This window comes from Arvicanthis niloticus, chromosome 1, assembly GCF_011762505.2.
Source record: "Arvicanthis niloticus isolate mArvNil1 chromosome 1, mArvNil1.pat.X, whole genome shotgun sequence".
NCBI lineage: Eukaryota > Metazoa > Chordata > Mammalia > Rodentia > Muridae > Arvicanthis > Arvicanthis niloticus.
Window position 1 is genome coordinate 119,822,845 of NC_047658.1, and position 18,608 is coordinate 119,841,452.

Genomic DNA, 18,608 nt, shown 5'->3' on the forward strand with positions numbered 1-18,608 from the left:
TTAAGACAGTATCAGAGAATATGATCAAATGACTTTCTGTGGGGGTGGGTACTATTACCAAGATGACTTTTAACCATGCATCTGCCTGGACGGAAGAGATAACAGAGCTAGCATTTCTTCCCCAACACACAGCAGTTCTCTGGCACATAGACTTTTCACGCGTACTTTACTCTGGCTTTCTCTTTGATATCAAGTTTCTTTGCTTAGTTAATTATATCCTAGATTTTTTTCATTATATTTTTAATTTTTCATAATTTTCATAGAATATATTTTCATCATATTCTTTCTCCTCCCACAAGTCCTCACAGATCCTCCTCAGTTCCCAACCCAACCAACTTCATGTGCTTTCTCTTAAAACCAAACCAACCAACCAACCAACCAACCAAAAAAACCCAAAAATCTCTCAGCAGCTATCAATTACAAATAGGTTCTTAGTTAGGGGTGTACCCCAAACTCAAAAGAAATTTACTTTTAAATCCCTCATGAGCAAATGTTTTCTCAAAGTAATTCTAAATTTAACTGAAATAAATATTTTTTATTTTAGGCATATGAAGCAACTTTTCATCTCAAAGGTTTTAAGTTAGGTTGTCTTTAGAGGGTTTTCTTTTTCTGATATGTCTCACCAAGTAATCACAACCTCTGCTCTCTCATTTCTTCTCTTTTTTTCACAACCCCTTTCCATCTCTTCCTTTCTGTGGTGGGTAAAGATGCCTTCTGCCAATCCTGAGGGCCTGTGTTCAAATCCTGGAACTCACATGGTGAAAGTAGAGAACTGGCTTGATAAAAATATTCTCTGACCTTCATAGTCACATGGATGTGAATCCACACATGCATACATGCAAATGGTAGGCAAAGAAAAGATTTTATTCATACACATGTAATATAGTTTAAACAGTCTAGACTGACATCAAGCTCCAGTGTTTCATGGCAAATATGATTATAGAAATGGCCATGGGACAAATGGCTCAAAATGTTCAAGGGCCAAGTGCAAACTCTAAGGCAAAACCTTCATTTCTTTATCCACATGACTTCAGAAATTTTTAGAACAAGACTATTCAGTTCATTACAACTCTAAGATTTGAATCCTTGTGGACAGCTTTTGTCTGGTATTACAGTCCAAGGACCAGTTAGCTACCAAGGTGACTGTGTAATTCATGTTAATTCTTCTCTTTCCATATACCTTCTATTATCCAAAACTATGAAACCATGAGGAAAATAAGCATGCTATATGGTTGTACTTTAAAAAAAAAAATAAGAACGTCTAATGATATGTAAAGGAGTAAGGGAAAAAAGAGATCAGTATCTGGAAAGAGCTCTGAAGAATGACTAAGGAAAAGAACTAAAGAAATATTCTAAGAACTAAGGAAATATACTTATTCGGCCAGATCTAGGCCATGCTAGTGGATTTACGGGGGTGGGGGTGGGGGTGGGGGAGGAGGATTGGAACAGATGGCAGCTTTCTCGTGAACTTTTCCATGAGAGGATTGCATTTCATCTGTTCATGCTCTGCTGAGTTTTCAGATGAAGTTCTCATTCTTCGGTGCTTTGAGGCTGAGTGTTCAGGTTCTCAGAATTGCTTCCTTCAGGGGGTATTCCTGATTCCACAGAATTAGGAGGTGAAGTAATTGCCTAGGAAATGAGACATCGGTTCTCAAGAAGAGGACCATCATCTTCCCTCTCCACTCCATCCTTTCTCATTACCACCGTGATCACTATCACAGATCCACAAAGATTTCCTCACTGATGATTACTCTATTAAACACTGAAGAATGATAGTATGCATATGGACCAGAGACAATTTGAACATTTTTATTTTCATTTCTGTGAGTTGCCACTATGTATGTGGTTGCAGAACTGAATATGGAGAGTGAAGCGGCGGTCAATAAAATCAAATGTATAACCTATCTAAGGCTTCTGCTTGTCCCTATTGAATTGTATACCTTTATTGCAGACTTGGGTCTGAGCACACAGCTTGCTGCTGTTACACCACAAAACACCAGTGAATGCTGCTCAAATTAGATAATATTTGTATGTTATGAATAGCAGCAATGTCTCTCAAAAAAAGCACAGTAATATAATTACAAAAGACAAATACCTGTAATATTTTCTACTCTACTTCCTTAACATATAAGCATCAAATTAGCATATTTTTGGCTTGTTTTATGTGAGTGAGTTTGATTTTTAAGATTGTTGTTTGGGTTGTTGACTTGAGTTTGTAAAACATTGTTGAATGAGTTTTGACTTGGGATTAGAGCAAAATTGTTGCAGCATTTTTCAAAATGGCCATAAACATACTAAATATATTTTTGTTGTTTTGTACTATATGTTAATGCAAAGCACTATTCTCAGCCACTTTCAGAAACATGAAAGTGATCTCCATCCTGCAACATCTAATATTTAGCCAAGATTTTATTATTATGGAAAAATAAATAAGAACATTCACTTTATTAATATGAAAATATGCTTAGTACACGGTAAAATTAAATGACAACTAATTGTTTTAGATAAATTTCTTTATGATTTACTATTCATAAACGTTTGATCCTTAAACATTTTTTTGTTTTTATTTATTCCTCTCTCATACATCTCGACTGCAACTTCCCCTTCCTCCACTCCTTCCAGTTCATGCCCCTACTTCCATTCTCCCCAAGATCCACTGCTCTGCCATTTCACTTCACAAAAGATCTCCTGGGGATATCAACCAAACATGGCCTATCAAGATGCAATGAGACTAGGAAAGATCAGGCAAAAGAGTCAGAGATATCCTCATTTCCACTCTTAGGAGTTCTGCTAGGGCTGTGTAAAGATTCCTTGGCCAAAAAGAAAAAAAATTAAGAAACTGAATTACAAGATCTTAAATATCTAGCAAGAATATATATATATATATATATATATATATATATATATATATATATATATATATTCATCCTGAGACATACATCTCAAAAGTAAAAGTTACAAGAAAATAATTTGAATTAATTTTAATTGCATTAAAATGTATACTAATATATAGCTTGTATATCCAAATCTGAATCGTTTCCAGCCTTACTTCAACTCACAGATTGATCTAAGAAATAATTCCCAGAACCCCACAAATCATAACTATACAAAGGTTTCTTATTCTAAAAGTTGGAAATAACCTCAGCCGTGGTGGAGTTCTCAGATGACAGAACATGCTCAACATTTACACAAACTCACCTCTCTTGAACCACAGACATTTCCTAGGCACCACATGGCTGAGATAGAAATGGTAATGCCCAGCTCCAGCAGGGTGAGAATCAGCATCAAAGACACCAGGCCCTAGGGAAATGATGCCTCAGATCAAATCAGTGGAAACACTCAGAGGGAAAACTTGTCAGCAGGAAAACTGACTGAAGAACCCTTGCAGTGTAATACAGATTAGACTGAAGACTGACCTATATGAACTAGTCAAGGGGAGAAGACATCACAGAAGAAAAATTCTGACACCATCACCAACACTTATCAATGTAGTGAATTACAGAAAAGAATACACAGTTTAGCAAAATGGACAAAAAATTATGATTTCACTGACAGGATTTCAGGGGAGGTGTAGGCATTTACATTAAGCCTATAGACCAAAATACAATGCTGAGAGAAACTCAACACATTACTGCAGAAATTTACCCTTCCATCATTGCTGAGCACCTAGAAGAAATACATGATCAAATTTCAATAGAGGAAAAAATACCACTTACTCCATAAAATAGACATAGATAAATACAAATTTAGGTGATTAAAAATTTAATAAAGGATGGAATAGAAAGATGGCTCAGTAATTAAGAGCACCTGTTGGTCTTACAGAGGACCCAGGCTCAGTTCCAAATACCAATATGGGTTGTCACAACCATCTATAACTCCAGGTCTAGGAGATCAAGTACCCTCTTCTTACTTCCTCCAGCACCAAAAACACACATAGTGCACATACATACATACATACATACATACATACATACATACACACTGCTGGGAATATAGGCAACACACTCACATAGTCACACAAAATCTAGACCAAATGTATATATGGGTGTCGCTAAGTTGATAGTATACACCTAACATGCACAGACATTCCAGGTTTCAGAATAAGCGGTATGTCTCTGAAGTTTGTTACATCAAACAAACGTATGTGAAATAAATTAATGTATTATCTCTGGAGAGTATAATAAATAGCAGTAATAATAATACAACCTGATGGCTAAACACTGTTTTCATTACTTATCAAATATTAATGTACTGAATTTTATAGCAATCCATTAGGTAGGTGCTACTCATTATTATCTTTATTTCAAAGATAAGAAAATAAAAATATAAACAGATTGTCTAATGTATCCTTCATTACAAAACTAATAAATAACAATGCCAATATTTAAGTTAACATAGTATACAACATACTGTTTTCATGTATATTTTGAATGGTTTGAAATATGTTATTAACCGTTTTTAAACATACATTTGATGAGGAACCCAGTAAAACGCATACATCAGGTGACAGTGAAGACTGGCAACCCTTTAAAACCTGGGTGTTGAGTGTCAAATGTACAGAAAGGAAAGCAGTCCCAACAAATGCAATTGTCGTACTGGCAACATTCATCCCAAAACTGTTCTGCATCTAAAACGAAAATAATAAAATGTCCATTAATATATGTAGAACATCCTTCAGTCCCTTGGCAACTGAATATTTAAGCACTCAACAGTATTTTAGGCACAGAGCAATCTCCTGTGAACTGAGACTCTACCATCACACAGAGAGTGTACAGTCTAGCAGTAAAACAAGGAAGGGGTTAGGATACACAGTTCAATTGGTAGAACGCTTGCTTAGCATATACGAAATCCCAGTATCAATCATCAGTACTGCATAAACTGGGTGTCATTGATGCTGTAATTCCAGTACTCTGTGGGTGATGGCAGAGATTACCACTCAAAGCTAGCCTATAATATATGAGTCCATATTTCAACTTAAAAATCAAAACCAAGAAAAACTATAAACCCTTCCGGTCTGGGCCCAGGAACTGAGCAGATCCAAGACTGCAGCTCTGACCCCAATCACACAGAACCCAGAGGAAGAAGGGCTCCCAGGAACTCTAACCTGGGCAGCATCTTAGGTAAGCAGACAGCAACGTTCACCCCAAACAGGGAATAACTGGGACCCACAAGGACCCAGGAAGTCACTCCCGGCCCAAAGCACTGGTTCCTTCCGGTCTAGGCCAGAGCACTGAGCAGATCTTGGGTGGTAGCTCTGCCTCCAAACTCTAAGAATCCAGAGGAAGAGGGGATCCCAGGTGCTCTAACTCGGGGAGTATCTTAGGTAAGCAGACAGCAAGGCCCACCCTAAACAGGGAGTAACTGGGACCCACAAGGACACACAATATTTTTCCACAAACCCAGCATTATGAAGGATAATAGCGAGAAAGCTACAATACAAGGAGGGAAAATATACCCTAGAAAGAGCAAGAAAGTAATCCTCTTCCAACAAATCCAAAAAAAGATAGCCACACAAAGATAACTTCACCTCTAATAACAAAAATAACAGGAGACAACAATCACTGTTCCTTAATATCTCTTAATATCAATGGACTCAGTTCCCCAATTAAAAGACATAGGCTAATGGACTGGATACATAAACGGGGCCCAGCATTTTGCTGCATACAGGAAATCCACCTCAGCACAAAGACAGACTCTACCTTAGAGTAAAAGGCTGGAAAACAATCTTTTAAGCAAATGGTCCTAAGAAACAAGCTGGAGTAGCCATTCTAAAATCTCCAGCCCGAGAACACAAAGGGGGAGACTCATGGCTCCACCTGTATAGGTAATTGAGGGTGGCCTTGCCAGGCATCAGTGGAAGTGGACAGCCTTGGTACCTGAAAGTTTGGATTCCCTAGTGTTGGAGAATTGCAAGAGCAGGGAGGCAGAAATGAGAGGATGGTGGGAGCACACCCTCATAGTAATTGGAGGGGGGGATGGGGTAAGGGGTTAGGCATCAGTGGAAGTGGAAGGCCTAGGTGCCTGAAAGTTTGGATTCCCTGATGTTGGGAAATTTGAGAGCAGGAAGGCAAAAATAGGAGGATGGTGGGAGCACACCCTCATACAAACTCCCAGAATTATATGGATTAGACATGACAGAGGCAGGCCGCCAGAAGACTAGATTCCAGAATTCAAACAAACAATTATCTTGATACTAAAATTTGTTTTGAGAATTGAATATCGAAGAATATATAGCCTTGGTGTATCTACTCATCAGGCAAGCTGAACAGACCTGCTCGAACCTCTAATGTCCTGGAATTCCAGCTGGATGCAGTGAAGACACAGTGTCAGAGGCTTATCAATTTACTCTTCCCTCAACCCCTCTTCTAATATCTCAACACCCATAATCAGCTTGAAGAAGTTAATGAAGAGTCGGCGCCCCCATTCCCTGGGCTTGGGGACTGAGGTGGTTAATATTGGGCTGTCTTTCTAGGGAAAAGTAGTGGTTTTGGTGGAATATGGAAGATTAGCTAGGATTTATTGCATAGCCATAACCTACTGGTAGAAATATGTATAATTGTTATTAAGATGAAGTTATAATTTCTTAAATGGTACAAAATTTACTTTGATTTCAAATTTAAGGTTTTCATTGGTACGAGCTTCTTATTAATATAAAAGTGAGATGAATATTGTTACTCTCATAGGCATTGTGCCTGTATAACACATTTAGGAATACAAGGCTTAGACCCAGTCCTTCTTTAACTTTCTTAACTTATTTGAGATGGTTAGCCTGTGAGTTAAGGGCCTTTAGCAAATTCATGGCTTTGAGTTTATTGTTAGCGTGTTTTCTATATTTTCTTTAGAAATAGCTGAGAGGAGTTATCAGACAACAGTCCAGATTGCCTTACATAAATAGTTGGTTTTCAAAATATCAGAAATCCACAGAATTGACGTTACAAACATTTCTGTAGTAATGTTCATTTTGATTAGAGACCTGTCTGCTCCTGACAGCTTCCTGTCATGGATTCTAAGAAGAAATTGAGCATCTTTGGAGTTACTCCAGTTGTGGTGAGACAGCCACTAGGCAAGAATTGCCTTTTTTCCATCTACAGACAAATCACTGTCCAGAAAAGGACACACTTGCAGAATAGTCGACTGATTATATCTGCCAAGACAGAGTAATCAGCCCTTAATAATTCTGCATCACTAAGGTCTGTTAGATGATCCTGGGCCAGAAGGCCGAAGATCTGATGCTCCAACATTCTGTAGTATAGGGACTGTCCAGGTGTTCAGCGGCCTCTATAAATTGGCTATGTTTTAGAAGTTATGCTTTGTGCTTTTCATAATTTCAGTCAACTCGGTCATTCTGGATTTCTGATGGGGTTGAAAACTTATAGTCTCCTAGCCAATCTTTGCTATTTACTTTGAGAGAAAAGATTTGAGAGGATGGTTTTCAGCTGACATTCATTCTAAAGCCAAGAAAAAAAAAAAGCCAGGTTCAGAACTAAGTCTTTTATTTAGGAGAGATGACAGAGGTTCTGCTTAGTCAACAAAATGATAGACTGGGTATTAGGTCTATCTTGCACCTTACTGACATAAATTGGTATAGTTATGCTCTAACTCTATTTTGAGAGAAAAGTTTTATTTTAACAGGAAGGGTGATATGTAGGAGGAGCTAAGGTGGGAGGAGTAAGGAGAGGAAGAGTAAGGAGAGGAGGAGGAGAAGGAGAGGAGAAGCTAGGTGATGAGAGAGAAAAGAGAGGGGGGCCAGACATGGAGGCAGATGTTCACATGTTTCTGCCAGTCAAAGATAGTTGATATGTCTAGGTTGGGTATTAGGTTACACTTCTGATTGATATTGAGCATTACCAAATTTATAAAGCCATTGGTTAACATTAAAAAAATTGTATAAAAGCAAAAAGGAGAAGGGGGTATGGGATAGGGGTTTTCTAGTGAAGGAAAATGAGGAAACGGGATGGCATCTGGAATGTAAATCAAACATCCAATAAAAAAGACATCATTACACAGGAAAAAAGAAAAACTATAAACACACTAGTGCATAAATTATGCCATATTTTTTAAGTAACCAAGTATTGAGGCTAATAGAATGGTATAACAAAATGGAAATCTAGAGAAAGTAGTGGAGGTATTGCATAGTAATAACATAAGGAGATAGAAATAAATTTCCCTAGATGGTCTAAAAGAAGTTTGAGTAAAGAAGACAGTTCAAAGTCCCTGAGGCAATATGTTCCCAGGAGGCAAGAGAGCCATGGTAGATAATATTAGGAAACTAAGTCAGAATTAACAGAGATATATATTATGCAAAGCCATGTAATTCATGAAAAATCTATTTCTAATTCTGAGAAAATTACAAAATTGATGGAGGATTTTGAGCAAAGAAATAATAGACCAATAACCCAAACTGAGTCACTTTGTCTTTATTAAGATCAGGAAAATGAGAGCCAGAAATGGAAGCAAAGAGCCCAGTTAGGAGACTACATGGAATGCCATCAGAGGAAAGATGAGAAAAAGCCAAACACGAAGAACATAACTTATAAGATGGAGCCCATGCAATTTGCTGATAGTGGCTTCAGGAATGTGAAAGAAAAGATTAGAATAGGGACAGGTCATGTTATTGGTCTAAGAATCTAGAAGGATGAAGTTTCCATCAGTTGACATGAAGAAGAGACTTCATAGAACAGATTTGAGGGATAACAGAAGTTGAGTTTGGGACCTTTCAGCCTTCTAAGTAGAAGAAAAATTGATGGGACAACCTGATGCTCAGGAGAAAAATCTTGGCAGAACAAAATTTTTGTCAGGAGTGTATATCAGGAGTTTGATCATAGTGGTGTCAGCTGAAGTGATGAAAATGGCTGAAATCATCAAAGTAAATACAGACTGAGCAGAGCAGATGTCAGTAATGGGAACACTGGGAACCCAGCCCTATAGAGTCTGGAAAAAGAAAATGAGACTGTTGTAGCAAATATGTAGTCTCAATCGGGGGTTTCTACCCTGTCTTTGATCATTCAGTTCCCAGATAAAAGACACAAAACTTTTATATTTATAATAAGCCTTTAAAGCACTAGAGCTGGGCAGATATCAACCCCTGTGCTAGTATATCTACTTCCCTGCCAATAACCCCAAGATATATGACTTGCCACGTTCTGCCTGGGCTGCTTTTACTCTGACTGGCCAGCCCTCATGGCCAGTTCTCATTATCTCTTACCCCATGACATCTTCTCCTCTTTCTACCTTCTTTCTCCATCCTGGTTCTCTCCTCAGACCCCAAGCCCCACCTACCTCTCTTCTGCCCAGCTATAGGCTGTAAGCATCTTTATTCAACCAACAGTTTTAAATTAAGGATCAAGGTTACATAGCATCACTTGGTTATGAGAGGATTACCTCCTCCCTGAGGCAACCAGATCTTGGGGGCCAGTATTTAGCATTGTGATAAGTGGCAACAGAGTAACCCTCAACAGGAGACTGTAAAGGAGACTTCAAAGGGCAAGAGGAACATAAGCTACTCAAGGTGTTCTGGAGCCCAAGAGAAAAATTATCAGGAGAGGAGTTGACCACAACACTGCTTATAAGTGAAGTCAGGAGCGGGACAAGGACGGAGAACTGTTTTTAAGAACCTGTTCACCTTCAATATTCTTAAAGAGAGAAATTACAGAGGCCAAGAAGAAACAAAAGAATTAAGAAGGTAGGAAGGTTTAACTAAAACTGGATAAGAATTGTAGACAGGCTATAGATAACGCCTTTAAAATAAAGTTTTGACACAAACAGAAAAATGAACTGTACCTAGCTATCAGGGAAAAATAATGCCAAGATGATCTAGATATAGATAGATAGGTAGTAATATTCTTAAATGCTGATTTAACTTTAAAGTACCTAGTAGAAATGTATTAAAGTGGTGAATTTATATAGTGGGAAAGGGTATGGGCTAGAACACCCAAGCAGGAGGATCATCTCTAAAGAAAGAGAGTGAGTTTCTTTACAGTAAAAGCTGAGGGAAACACTGGAGCAGGTCTAGTGCACACAGAAGATGTACAGTGTTTTAGTGTGTGCGTCTGAAAGTCTCTCCATGGCTGCAGTTTCTCAGAACAGAGAGCGAGCCCATCATCAGGGAGTGGGGATGCAAGAAAAAAGATAGGTGTTTGAGGATGGAATGTTGTGATGAAAAAGCCAATGTGGGGTGGGGGGATTGAACAGGCGGGGCTTAAAGAGCTAGATAACTCAGAAGCATAAAACAGACTTACCAACTTTGTAATGAATAATCAAAAGGAGAGAAACTTTTGCTTTCAAATTCAAAGATAGCAGTGAAAGACCTTTCACTAAAAATAATTTGTTAAACCTAACAGCACACAAAAATCTTGCTCATTAAATGAGACTTGGTCCTCTGCTTTCTTACTGTTGGTGAGTAATTTATTTCTGCTCATGTGGTCATACAGAAAAAGAGGACGAACTGGCACTTACCAGCATTCTTGTGGGGTTTCTCCCTGCGGCAACAGTCAAGGATCCTGAGCCAATAAACTGTTTAAAATAGGAAGTAGGGTGGATAAAGGGACATTTTGTCTTGAGCACTTTCTTCATGACATTCCCCTGATAGCAGCTATCAATAGAAGTTACCCAAATTGTTTTTGTTCACAAAAAAGCATACTTTGCATTATTTTGTATGACTAAATTTTTTGGTTTTTTTATTGGATATTTTATTTATACTTCAGATGCCATCCCCTTTCCCCATCCCCCCCTTAGAAAACCCCTACCCCATGCCCCCTTTTCCTTTTTGCACTTATACATTTTTTTAACAATGTTAATCAAAGGCTTTATAAGTTTGGTATTGCTCAATCAGAGGTGTAACCCACTACCCAACCTAGATATATCAACTATCTTTGACTGGTGGAGATACATGAACATCTGCCTGTCTCCCCCCTCTTTCTCTCTTTCATCCCCTAGCTTCTCCTCTCCTTCTTCTCCTCCTCTTCTTACTCCTTCTCTTCCTCTCAGTACTCCTCCCACATTAGCTCTTCCTACATATCACCCTTCCTGTTAAAATGAAACTTTTCTCTCAAAATACAATTAGAGCATAATTATGCCAATTTGTACCAGTGAGGTACAAGATAGTCCTAATACCCAGTCCATCATTTTGTTGACTACCCAGAACCTCTGTCATCTCTCCTAACTAAAACACTTAGTTCTGAACCTGTTTTTTTCCTTGGTTTTAGGATGAATGTCAGCTGACAACCATCCACTCAAATCTTTTCTCTCAAGGTACATAGCCAGGATTGGCTATGAGGCTATAAGTTTTCAACCCCGTCAGAAATCCAGAATGACTGAGTTAACTATTATTGTGAGAAGCACAAAGCATAGCTTCTAAAACTTAGCCAATTTATAGAGACCTCTGAATACCTGGACACTCCTTCTACTACAAAACGTTGGAGCATCTGTTCTTCTGCCTTCTGGCCCAGGATCATCTGACAGACCTTAGTGCTGCATAATTATTAAGGGCTGATTACTCTGTCTAGGCAGATATAATCAGTCGACTATTCTGCAAGTGTGTCCTTTTCTGGACAGTAATTTTATATGACTAAATTTTAAATAGTTTATAAGTAAATCCATCGTAATTTCATTTTGTTTACATCTATCTTTTAATGGGTTTAATATATCGATATAAATAATGAAATACTATAGTTATATTTATGTTACTATAAATGATATACTTTAAAATTTTCATATTGCTGCCCATACTTCAGATTTATCTGATTTATTGGTCTAGATGCTTCAAACGAGTATTTATAAATCTAAATGCATTCTCCAGTTTTAAAATCATTATATTCATGCGCTATCTTCCCGTGATTTTAATTTTGATAAATTAGATTTTCTATATACTTATGATTTTCAAAAATTTTCAGTTGGTAAGATTTTACAACCCTTTATGCAAATTACTAAATCTTGGAGAATAAAGGCTTGCTAAGCAAAACTTAACTACTGAATTCTGGATAAAAATATAGGAAGAGGCTTTGCGTTCTGTCTTAGATACCAGAGATTTTCACAGGTCTTTACAACCCTGTACTTTGTGAATGAGCATCCTTGTTTCAATAGTAGCTCCAGCTTATAGCCAGCATGGGATTCCAGGTAGATCACTAAGCCTTTTTTCAACTCAGCTTCTTTTCCCATCTAACAACATATCCCCATGTTAACATCATCTAATAACAGCTGTGTGCTATTAAAATGGGGGAGACTATGTAAAAAGTACAGGAGAAAAATGTGTGCAAATTAATAATATATGCCTCTCATTTAATTTCAGAGACCACAAAAAAAGATCCTTTTGCTATTTCTGACATCCTAGTGAGGAAACTGAGGGCAAACGTTCACATCTAATCTTTTAAACCACATCCCTGATAGGATTGTAAAAGATGAAGCAATAAAAAGGACCCTATAGTGGGTGTACAGCAGGCACGATCATGGTTCCCGGAGTTGATGGCTACAGGCAGACAGGGAGAACAGATCATCCACCTGGAACTTGCCCTGAAAGTGTACTGGGGCCCTAGAGCAGCTTTGAGAATTGGAATCAATGCTCAAATCTTTTGCTGGTGCTAAAGCAAATCCTGATCCCTAATTCCTTTTCCCCTTTAAATTTATGTGTGTGGCCTGTATGTGTCTCTACACATATGTACAGTCCCTGTAGAAGTCAGAAGAGAGTGTTGACTCTAGAACTGGAGGTACAGACAGTTGTGAGCCTTCTTGTGGGGGCTGAAAATTGAAGCTGAGTTCTCTGGAAGAACAGCCAGTGCTCTTAACTGCTGAGCCATCTTTCTGGCTCCCCTTCACTTTCTGAGAAAATAAAACCCAATGCTTATGCAACACCTGAAATTTTCCACTTCTGTCTTTTCGAAAATGCAGAGCAGAAATTCTTCACTTGGGCTGTTAAGACTTATTATGCAAAACAATTCAGGAATGTTTCTGAGTTTAACACTTCCATCAAAATTTTATCTTAACTTTTCAGAATTTCAGAAATGTCAAATTTAAAGTGCCACTGTAAATGAGCAGCTTACACCATGAACTGAAAATGCACACAGTCTTTTCTCAGACTAAGAACCAATGGTGGCGCTCCATCTTCTTTCACATGACTTCTTTCACATGTGCTGCTGCTGTCTTCTGTCCTTCCTTCCCTTCAGATCTCTTTTCTCCTCTCCTGGTCTCTATTCTAGTCTCACAACTTATGCCCACACCACACATGCTTATAGATGCATATGTAAAAATTAAAATCTAGGAGCTGTAAAGGAGAAAAAACATACAGTCTTTGTCTTTGTGAGTCTAGAAAGCTTTGAAGCTATAGGATTCTTCATGTATCTGTGCATGTGCCTGTGTGTGTATGTGTGTGTGTACATATCCAAGGACTCTTATGTTCCACCACTGAGATGCTTACAAACCCATGTTTACTGCTGCACCATTCACAACGCCCAGGATGTGGAGCTGGTCATGTCCATCATGCCCACTAACAAATGAGTGGATAAATAAAATGTAGTATATATACACAACAGAATTTTATTTGGCCATAACAAAAAATAAAAAATAAAATCACAAGTTGCCCTGAAAAAAAATGGGGCTTTTTCCTACTTTTGTCAGAAATTATAAATCAAAACCACAGCTGGTAATTTTCAAAGAATACTTTCATACTGAGCACACTAGCAGTGCTGGGTCGGAGATGGCCTATGGCTAAGAGAATGAATACTCACAAACACAGCACCCCAGAGTGGGTAGCCTGTGTAGAACGTGAAGAAAAAGAAATGCCTGAAGTGGTGGAACAAGTGTTGTAAACAAACCAGAAAAATACCCAGAGCTAGAATCAGTATTCCATTAAGGATCTGGATGGCCTGTAAGGAAGAAGAAAGAAAGAAAGAAAAAGGTATAATGTTATTTTTATTTTCCTCAGAAAAGACTTATTGTGGCTTTAAATGGTTTAAATTCTAAGCCTAAATTAACTGAACAAGATCTTGTTCTGAGGAGATTTTGCTTAGGACTATAATATGACAAAGCCAGATAGCTGGTACATTCTTATTTTAAAATATTTTTATTTAAAATATAGATTATGGCCATCACTAGTGATGAGACAAAAACATCCATCTGAGCTACAGAGTGAGTTCAAGGCCAACATGTGTGATTCAGCAGGACATAGTACAAAAGAATGTACAAAAGGTTGGAGCTTTAACTGAATAATAGTGTTTCCCTGGCATCCACAAGGAACTGGTTCTCATCCCCAGCACCATAGGAAAGAGAGAAGGGGAGGGAAGGGGAGGAGGGAAGGAGAAAGGGAAGAAGGAAGGCAAGGGGAGAGGAGGAGAAGGAAGGCAAAGGTGAGGGAAGGGAAGGGGAAGAAAGGGAAGAGGAGGGAGGGAAGGGAAGGTGAGGGTGAGAGGAGGGAAGAGAAGGGAAAGGGAGGGAAGGGGAGAGAAGGGAAGGGATGATGAAAGGGAAGACAAGGATAAGGGAAGGGAAGGGGTCAGAAGAGGAGGAGGGGAAGGAAGAGAAGGGAAAGAAAGGGAAGGGGGAGGAAATGGAAGGAGAAGAGAAGGGAGAGAAGGGAAGGAGAGGGGAAGAGAGGGTAACTTCACAGAACTCAACCTCTTAATACAAGTGGTCAGAAAGCACCAAGAAACAACACAGATCCTTAGAATAACTTCTCTGAGGTGTGCTGGGACAGATATTCTACTCTGTAAGAAACTGACTGATTCTCTATTTCTACTCCCCAGATCTCCATGACCCTATCTTGTCCTCAATGACTCTTCTGGTCATACAGGAGGGTGTCCATGTAATCTTTTCTCCTTCTCTCATAAACCAACTTTGTGACAAAGGCTGACTTACCCCGAGGGCTTGCAGTATGCCTCTTTGAACATGGTGTGACTCATCCAAGGGCTGATAAACAGAACCACCAGTCTCCTCTGGCTCCATGTGTCTGCCTGGTGAGGTACCCCCTGCTGAGATCCCCAGTTCTGTATTATGAAGTTCCTGGGAGGCCATTTAGGGCTGTTTGTGGCTGTCACGAGAAAGAACCCAAAGGCTTGATGCCCCCTTTGACTGCTTTCTAACAGTATTTTTTTTAGTGTAACAGAAGAGTTCATCTTGTCTATGCATCAGGATTGCTCTTCCGAGGAGGGCCTGAGCTCCAGGAGTCACAACCTGCTCCTTGACTTTCTACCCTAGAACTGTTCCCTTCACAAAGCAAACCCCTCTCTCCGCACAGCTTGGCCTGGATACTGCCAAAATCAAGCTTTCAAGAAACCCTTTTAGTCCTGGCCTAGTCTGAATGGTGAACCCTTTCTTTGGGGAGTCCTTCCAGTACATGTTTCACAGGCCTCAAATTGAGCTTCAATTTTAAAGGTGCTTGCATCTCTCAGTGTGCTCGTCATATTTGCTCTGCTGTCTCACTTCCACACAGTTCATATGGAGCTAATACATACTTCAGAAATAGCCATGTTTAAGAATAATAATAGAAAATCCATTAGCAGGCACTGGGTCTTCATGCTGAAAACACCACACAATGGCTTTGGAGGGAAAAAAATAAATCTGACACATTGTTGACCTTTTTAGAAAAGAAACAAAGATAAGCTTCAGCCTTCAAGTAAAGCAAACCATGTTCTATAAAATATAGTCAGTTTGGCTTTTGAAAGAAATCTACAAATTGTAGGCTTCCTAGTGTCCCACTAAAGAGTTTACCTCCCCAGTTCTATCTGTGTAGAAAACCTTTTTTGGGTGTTTTATTCATGTCAACCAATTCAGTTCTCAAAATATCCATTGGAACAGGTGTTGTCATTATGACATTTCCATTTTTACAAATGAGGAATCTAAGAAACAGAACATCAAGTAATATTCCCAAGTCCACCAGGCAGGGATCTGAGAAGCTGAGGGTCAAAATCTGCCTCAAGTGATCATCACTACACTCTTCTTCTGAGCCCATGCAGGATCTGTCTCACCAAACCTATCATCATTCAGGTATCCCAGACCACTTCTCATAGCTAGACCTGGCCACCAAATTCAGAGGCAGCTTCTAAATATATCAATGTGTGTGTGTGTGTGTGTGTGTGTGTGTGTGTGTGTGTGTGTATGTGTGTGAGCGTGCACATGCGTGTGTGTGTGTGTGTGCCTGCTTGCCTGCCATATGTCTATCTAAGCCTACATTTTCCAAATGTATTATGTCAAATGGCACCAGGGTAATATCTGCATTCTAAAGGCATTCGTCTACACAGCTAAAAATTCCAAACCTCTACTGAGAAATGAAATAGAAGACTTTTATCCCAAGAAGGCCATAGGGAGACACCTTTAGCAGACAAAAATGAAAAGACAATTCCAATGGAGAAGGGGCTGGTAGGTTTTACCTTGAAGACTTCAGGATTTGACAAAGTCCTTCCCCTGCAAGTCCATCTCATTACAGAAGAAGAGACAGTCAGGGGAGCAGAATCTATCTCCCAAACCCAACAGTTTCCTCTTCCTCAGGCTTAACGGATCTCTCCCTTGTGCAATGCCTCAGCAAAGCCAGTGGAAGTGTTTTTGCTAGCCTGTCTGAAAGGTGTGCTAATAACACTAGTGTTTGAGGGCACTAATGGCCCATCCACTTCCCTAAGTATGCCCATAAAGAAGGAAGCTGATATCTGCAGCCATCAACTTCTGGCTCTAAGACATTGCTTCATACATTATTGGAACAAGAAATAAAGGCTGAACATGTAGCTAAGTCAGTGGGAAGGTAGTGTGGAATGGAGGGAGAATAGGTCTAGCTATGTAATAAAAGGTAAAGCCAGGCAGAGTGAATAGTGTTGGAAGGAGGGACAATGTACTGTAGCCTCTGAGGGACTGAGTTTACATAATGTATCAGTGATGTTGCTAAAACTGTTTTTATAGACATGATAATGTTTAATCATCTCAGGTCAAGTGAGGTTAATTCATTTGTCATAAATTAGGACAATGATAATTTAAATATATTGTGTTTACTATTGTATCAACTGTTGCTTACTGTTAATTTGCTTCAGGTTGCATCCCTTCTTCCATCCTTGAGATAACCCATCACCTAAATACCACTACTAAGTCAATGGAATGGAAGACAAAACTGGCATAGAGAAGATAGTCCAATTCCCTCATATTTAACCAGTATTAGTCTGTTGTCTGATGGTATAAGAGGATACCACTGACAAGGTGAGTTATAAAGAATAAGAGTTTATTTTCTTCATGCCCATAGGATCTGAGAAGTCCTGTGCCAGAACACTGGCACTGCTGAGAGCCTTCACATCATGCCATAGAATAGAAGGAACAGGGGAGAACGCAGAGAAGCAGAGGGCAGGCACTCATGATTGGTCACTTAGGGTCACCTGGGAAGTGAAACATGACTCTGGTTACCTCTGTGAGAGAGTTTCCATAAAAATGTAACTTGTGAAACCCGAATATAGGACTCAAATCCCATGGCTGAGACATGGACTGGATGAGAAGAGGAACATGAGCAGAGTGAGCACGCTGTCTGCTACCTGATGGCAGAGTATGACCATCCTGTCACACTACTGCTGTCACAGCCAGAGCAGTCCTTGTCACCACCCCTCTTTTGGTATGGTGACACCTTCAAATTGTGAACAGACATAAAACTTTCCTACATTTCTTTAGTCTTCTTCTTTTTTTTTTTTTTTTTGTCATGGCAAAAAAAAAAAAAAAAAAAAAAAAAAAAAAAAGGCAAACTTCATCCTCTATTAGGAACTGATCCTGAGTGTACCTCACTGTGTTGTTAACAGTGCTAACATCAGCCTGTGCCCCATGTTCTGGGAGTGCCAAAATGAGTGCCCATCCTCTAATGCCTTACCTTGACCCATTGTACCCCAATGACTTTCGGGGATCATCTGAGGCTTCAGCTTAGGTTGGGACCCTGTGTCTGAAGCCCTCCAAGGCTAGAACTCAGGTAGTGTTGTATGGTAGAAATGGCTTGTTCCCATATATGGTCTCTGTGAGAGCTTTATTCCTACAACCATTTTCTGCCTAGGCATCTAAAGTGTCTGCAATAGTCTTTAAAATCTAAAAAATGGCCTTATAGCTCTTGCATCTTACATGCCTAAAGAATTGGTGACAAGGTTCACATCATGCACCTTCTCTGGGGCAGGCTCACATATTGCACCTTCTCTGGGGTAGGCTGACACCTAGGCTTACTTGAGCCATGGTTAAAGCATCTGGGAAGTGCTATTCTGGGATATTAGGAGCAGAGTATTAAGAGCTTTGTTAGGGAGCCCTTGGCATCTATCCTGCTTTCATATCCCCAAAGGATTCTGTTTTTCAAGAGCCCTGGGCTTAAAAAGCAGCTTTGAAAAGCTCCAAAATCCTTTGTGGGCTTCTCTCCCATCATCCATGATCCCTTTGTCTATGCTAATTTCAATTAGTCACACATGTGACTTTGCATTCTTCTACCGTCTGTAAATATTTCAACTCTGACCTTTTAGTTTATTTTTTCAATTACAAATTCCACCTGAAGCTCTTCTCCTCTTGGATCTTACTGTTGTGATAATGACCATACAGCAGTTGGAATCCTCTTAAATTCTACATTTTATAAAGTCCTAGGATGTAAACATGACCTCTTGTTATGTCACAGGGTATTACAGAGC

At 39.3% G+C, this 18,608-nt stretch overlaps 1 protein-coding gene across 3 annotated transcripts; it reads right to left on the minus strand.

Moving 5' to 3' along the window:
* Positions 1 to 843: 843 nt before the first annotated feature.
* Positions 844 to 16,485, minus strand: Ms4a3 (membrane spanning 4-domains A3). Of its 3 annotated transcripts, XM_076917513.1 has the most exons (7): positions 16,356 to 16,485; positions 14,845 to 15,016; positions 13,719 to 13,856; positions 10,456 to 10,512; positions 4,469 to 4,627; positions 3,199 to 3,300; positions 844 to 1,629 (listed from the first exon to the last, which is right to left on the minus strand). In XM_076917513.1, exons 2-7 carry the CDS (start codon positions 14,998 to 15,000, stop codon positions 1,531 to 1,533), a joined length of 711 nt encoding a protein of 236 aa, XP_076773628.1. In that variant the 5' UTR covers positions 15,001 to 15,016; positions 16,356 to 16,485; the 3' UTR covers positions 844 to 1,530. The 3 variants fall into 3 exon arrangements, with proteins under 3 accessions (XP_076773628.1, XP_076773631.1, XP_076773635.1); XM_076917516.1 differs by lacking the exon at positions 13,719 to 13,856; XM_076917520.1 differs by lacking the exons at positions 13,719 to 13,856; positions 14,845 to 15,016 and having other exon boundaries at positions 16,356 to 16,455.
* Between the last annotated feature and the right edge of the window lie 2,123 nt (positions 16,486 to 18,608).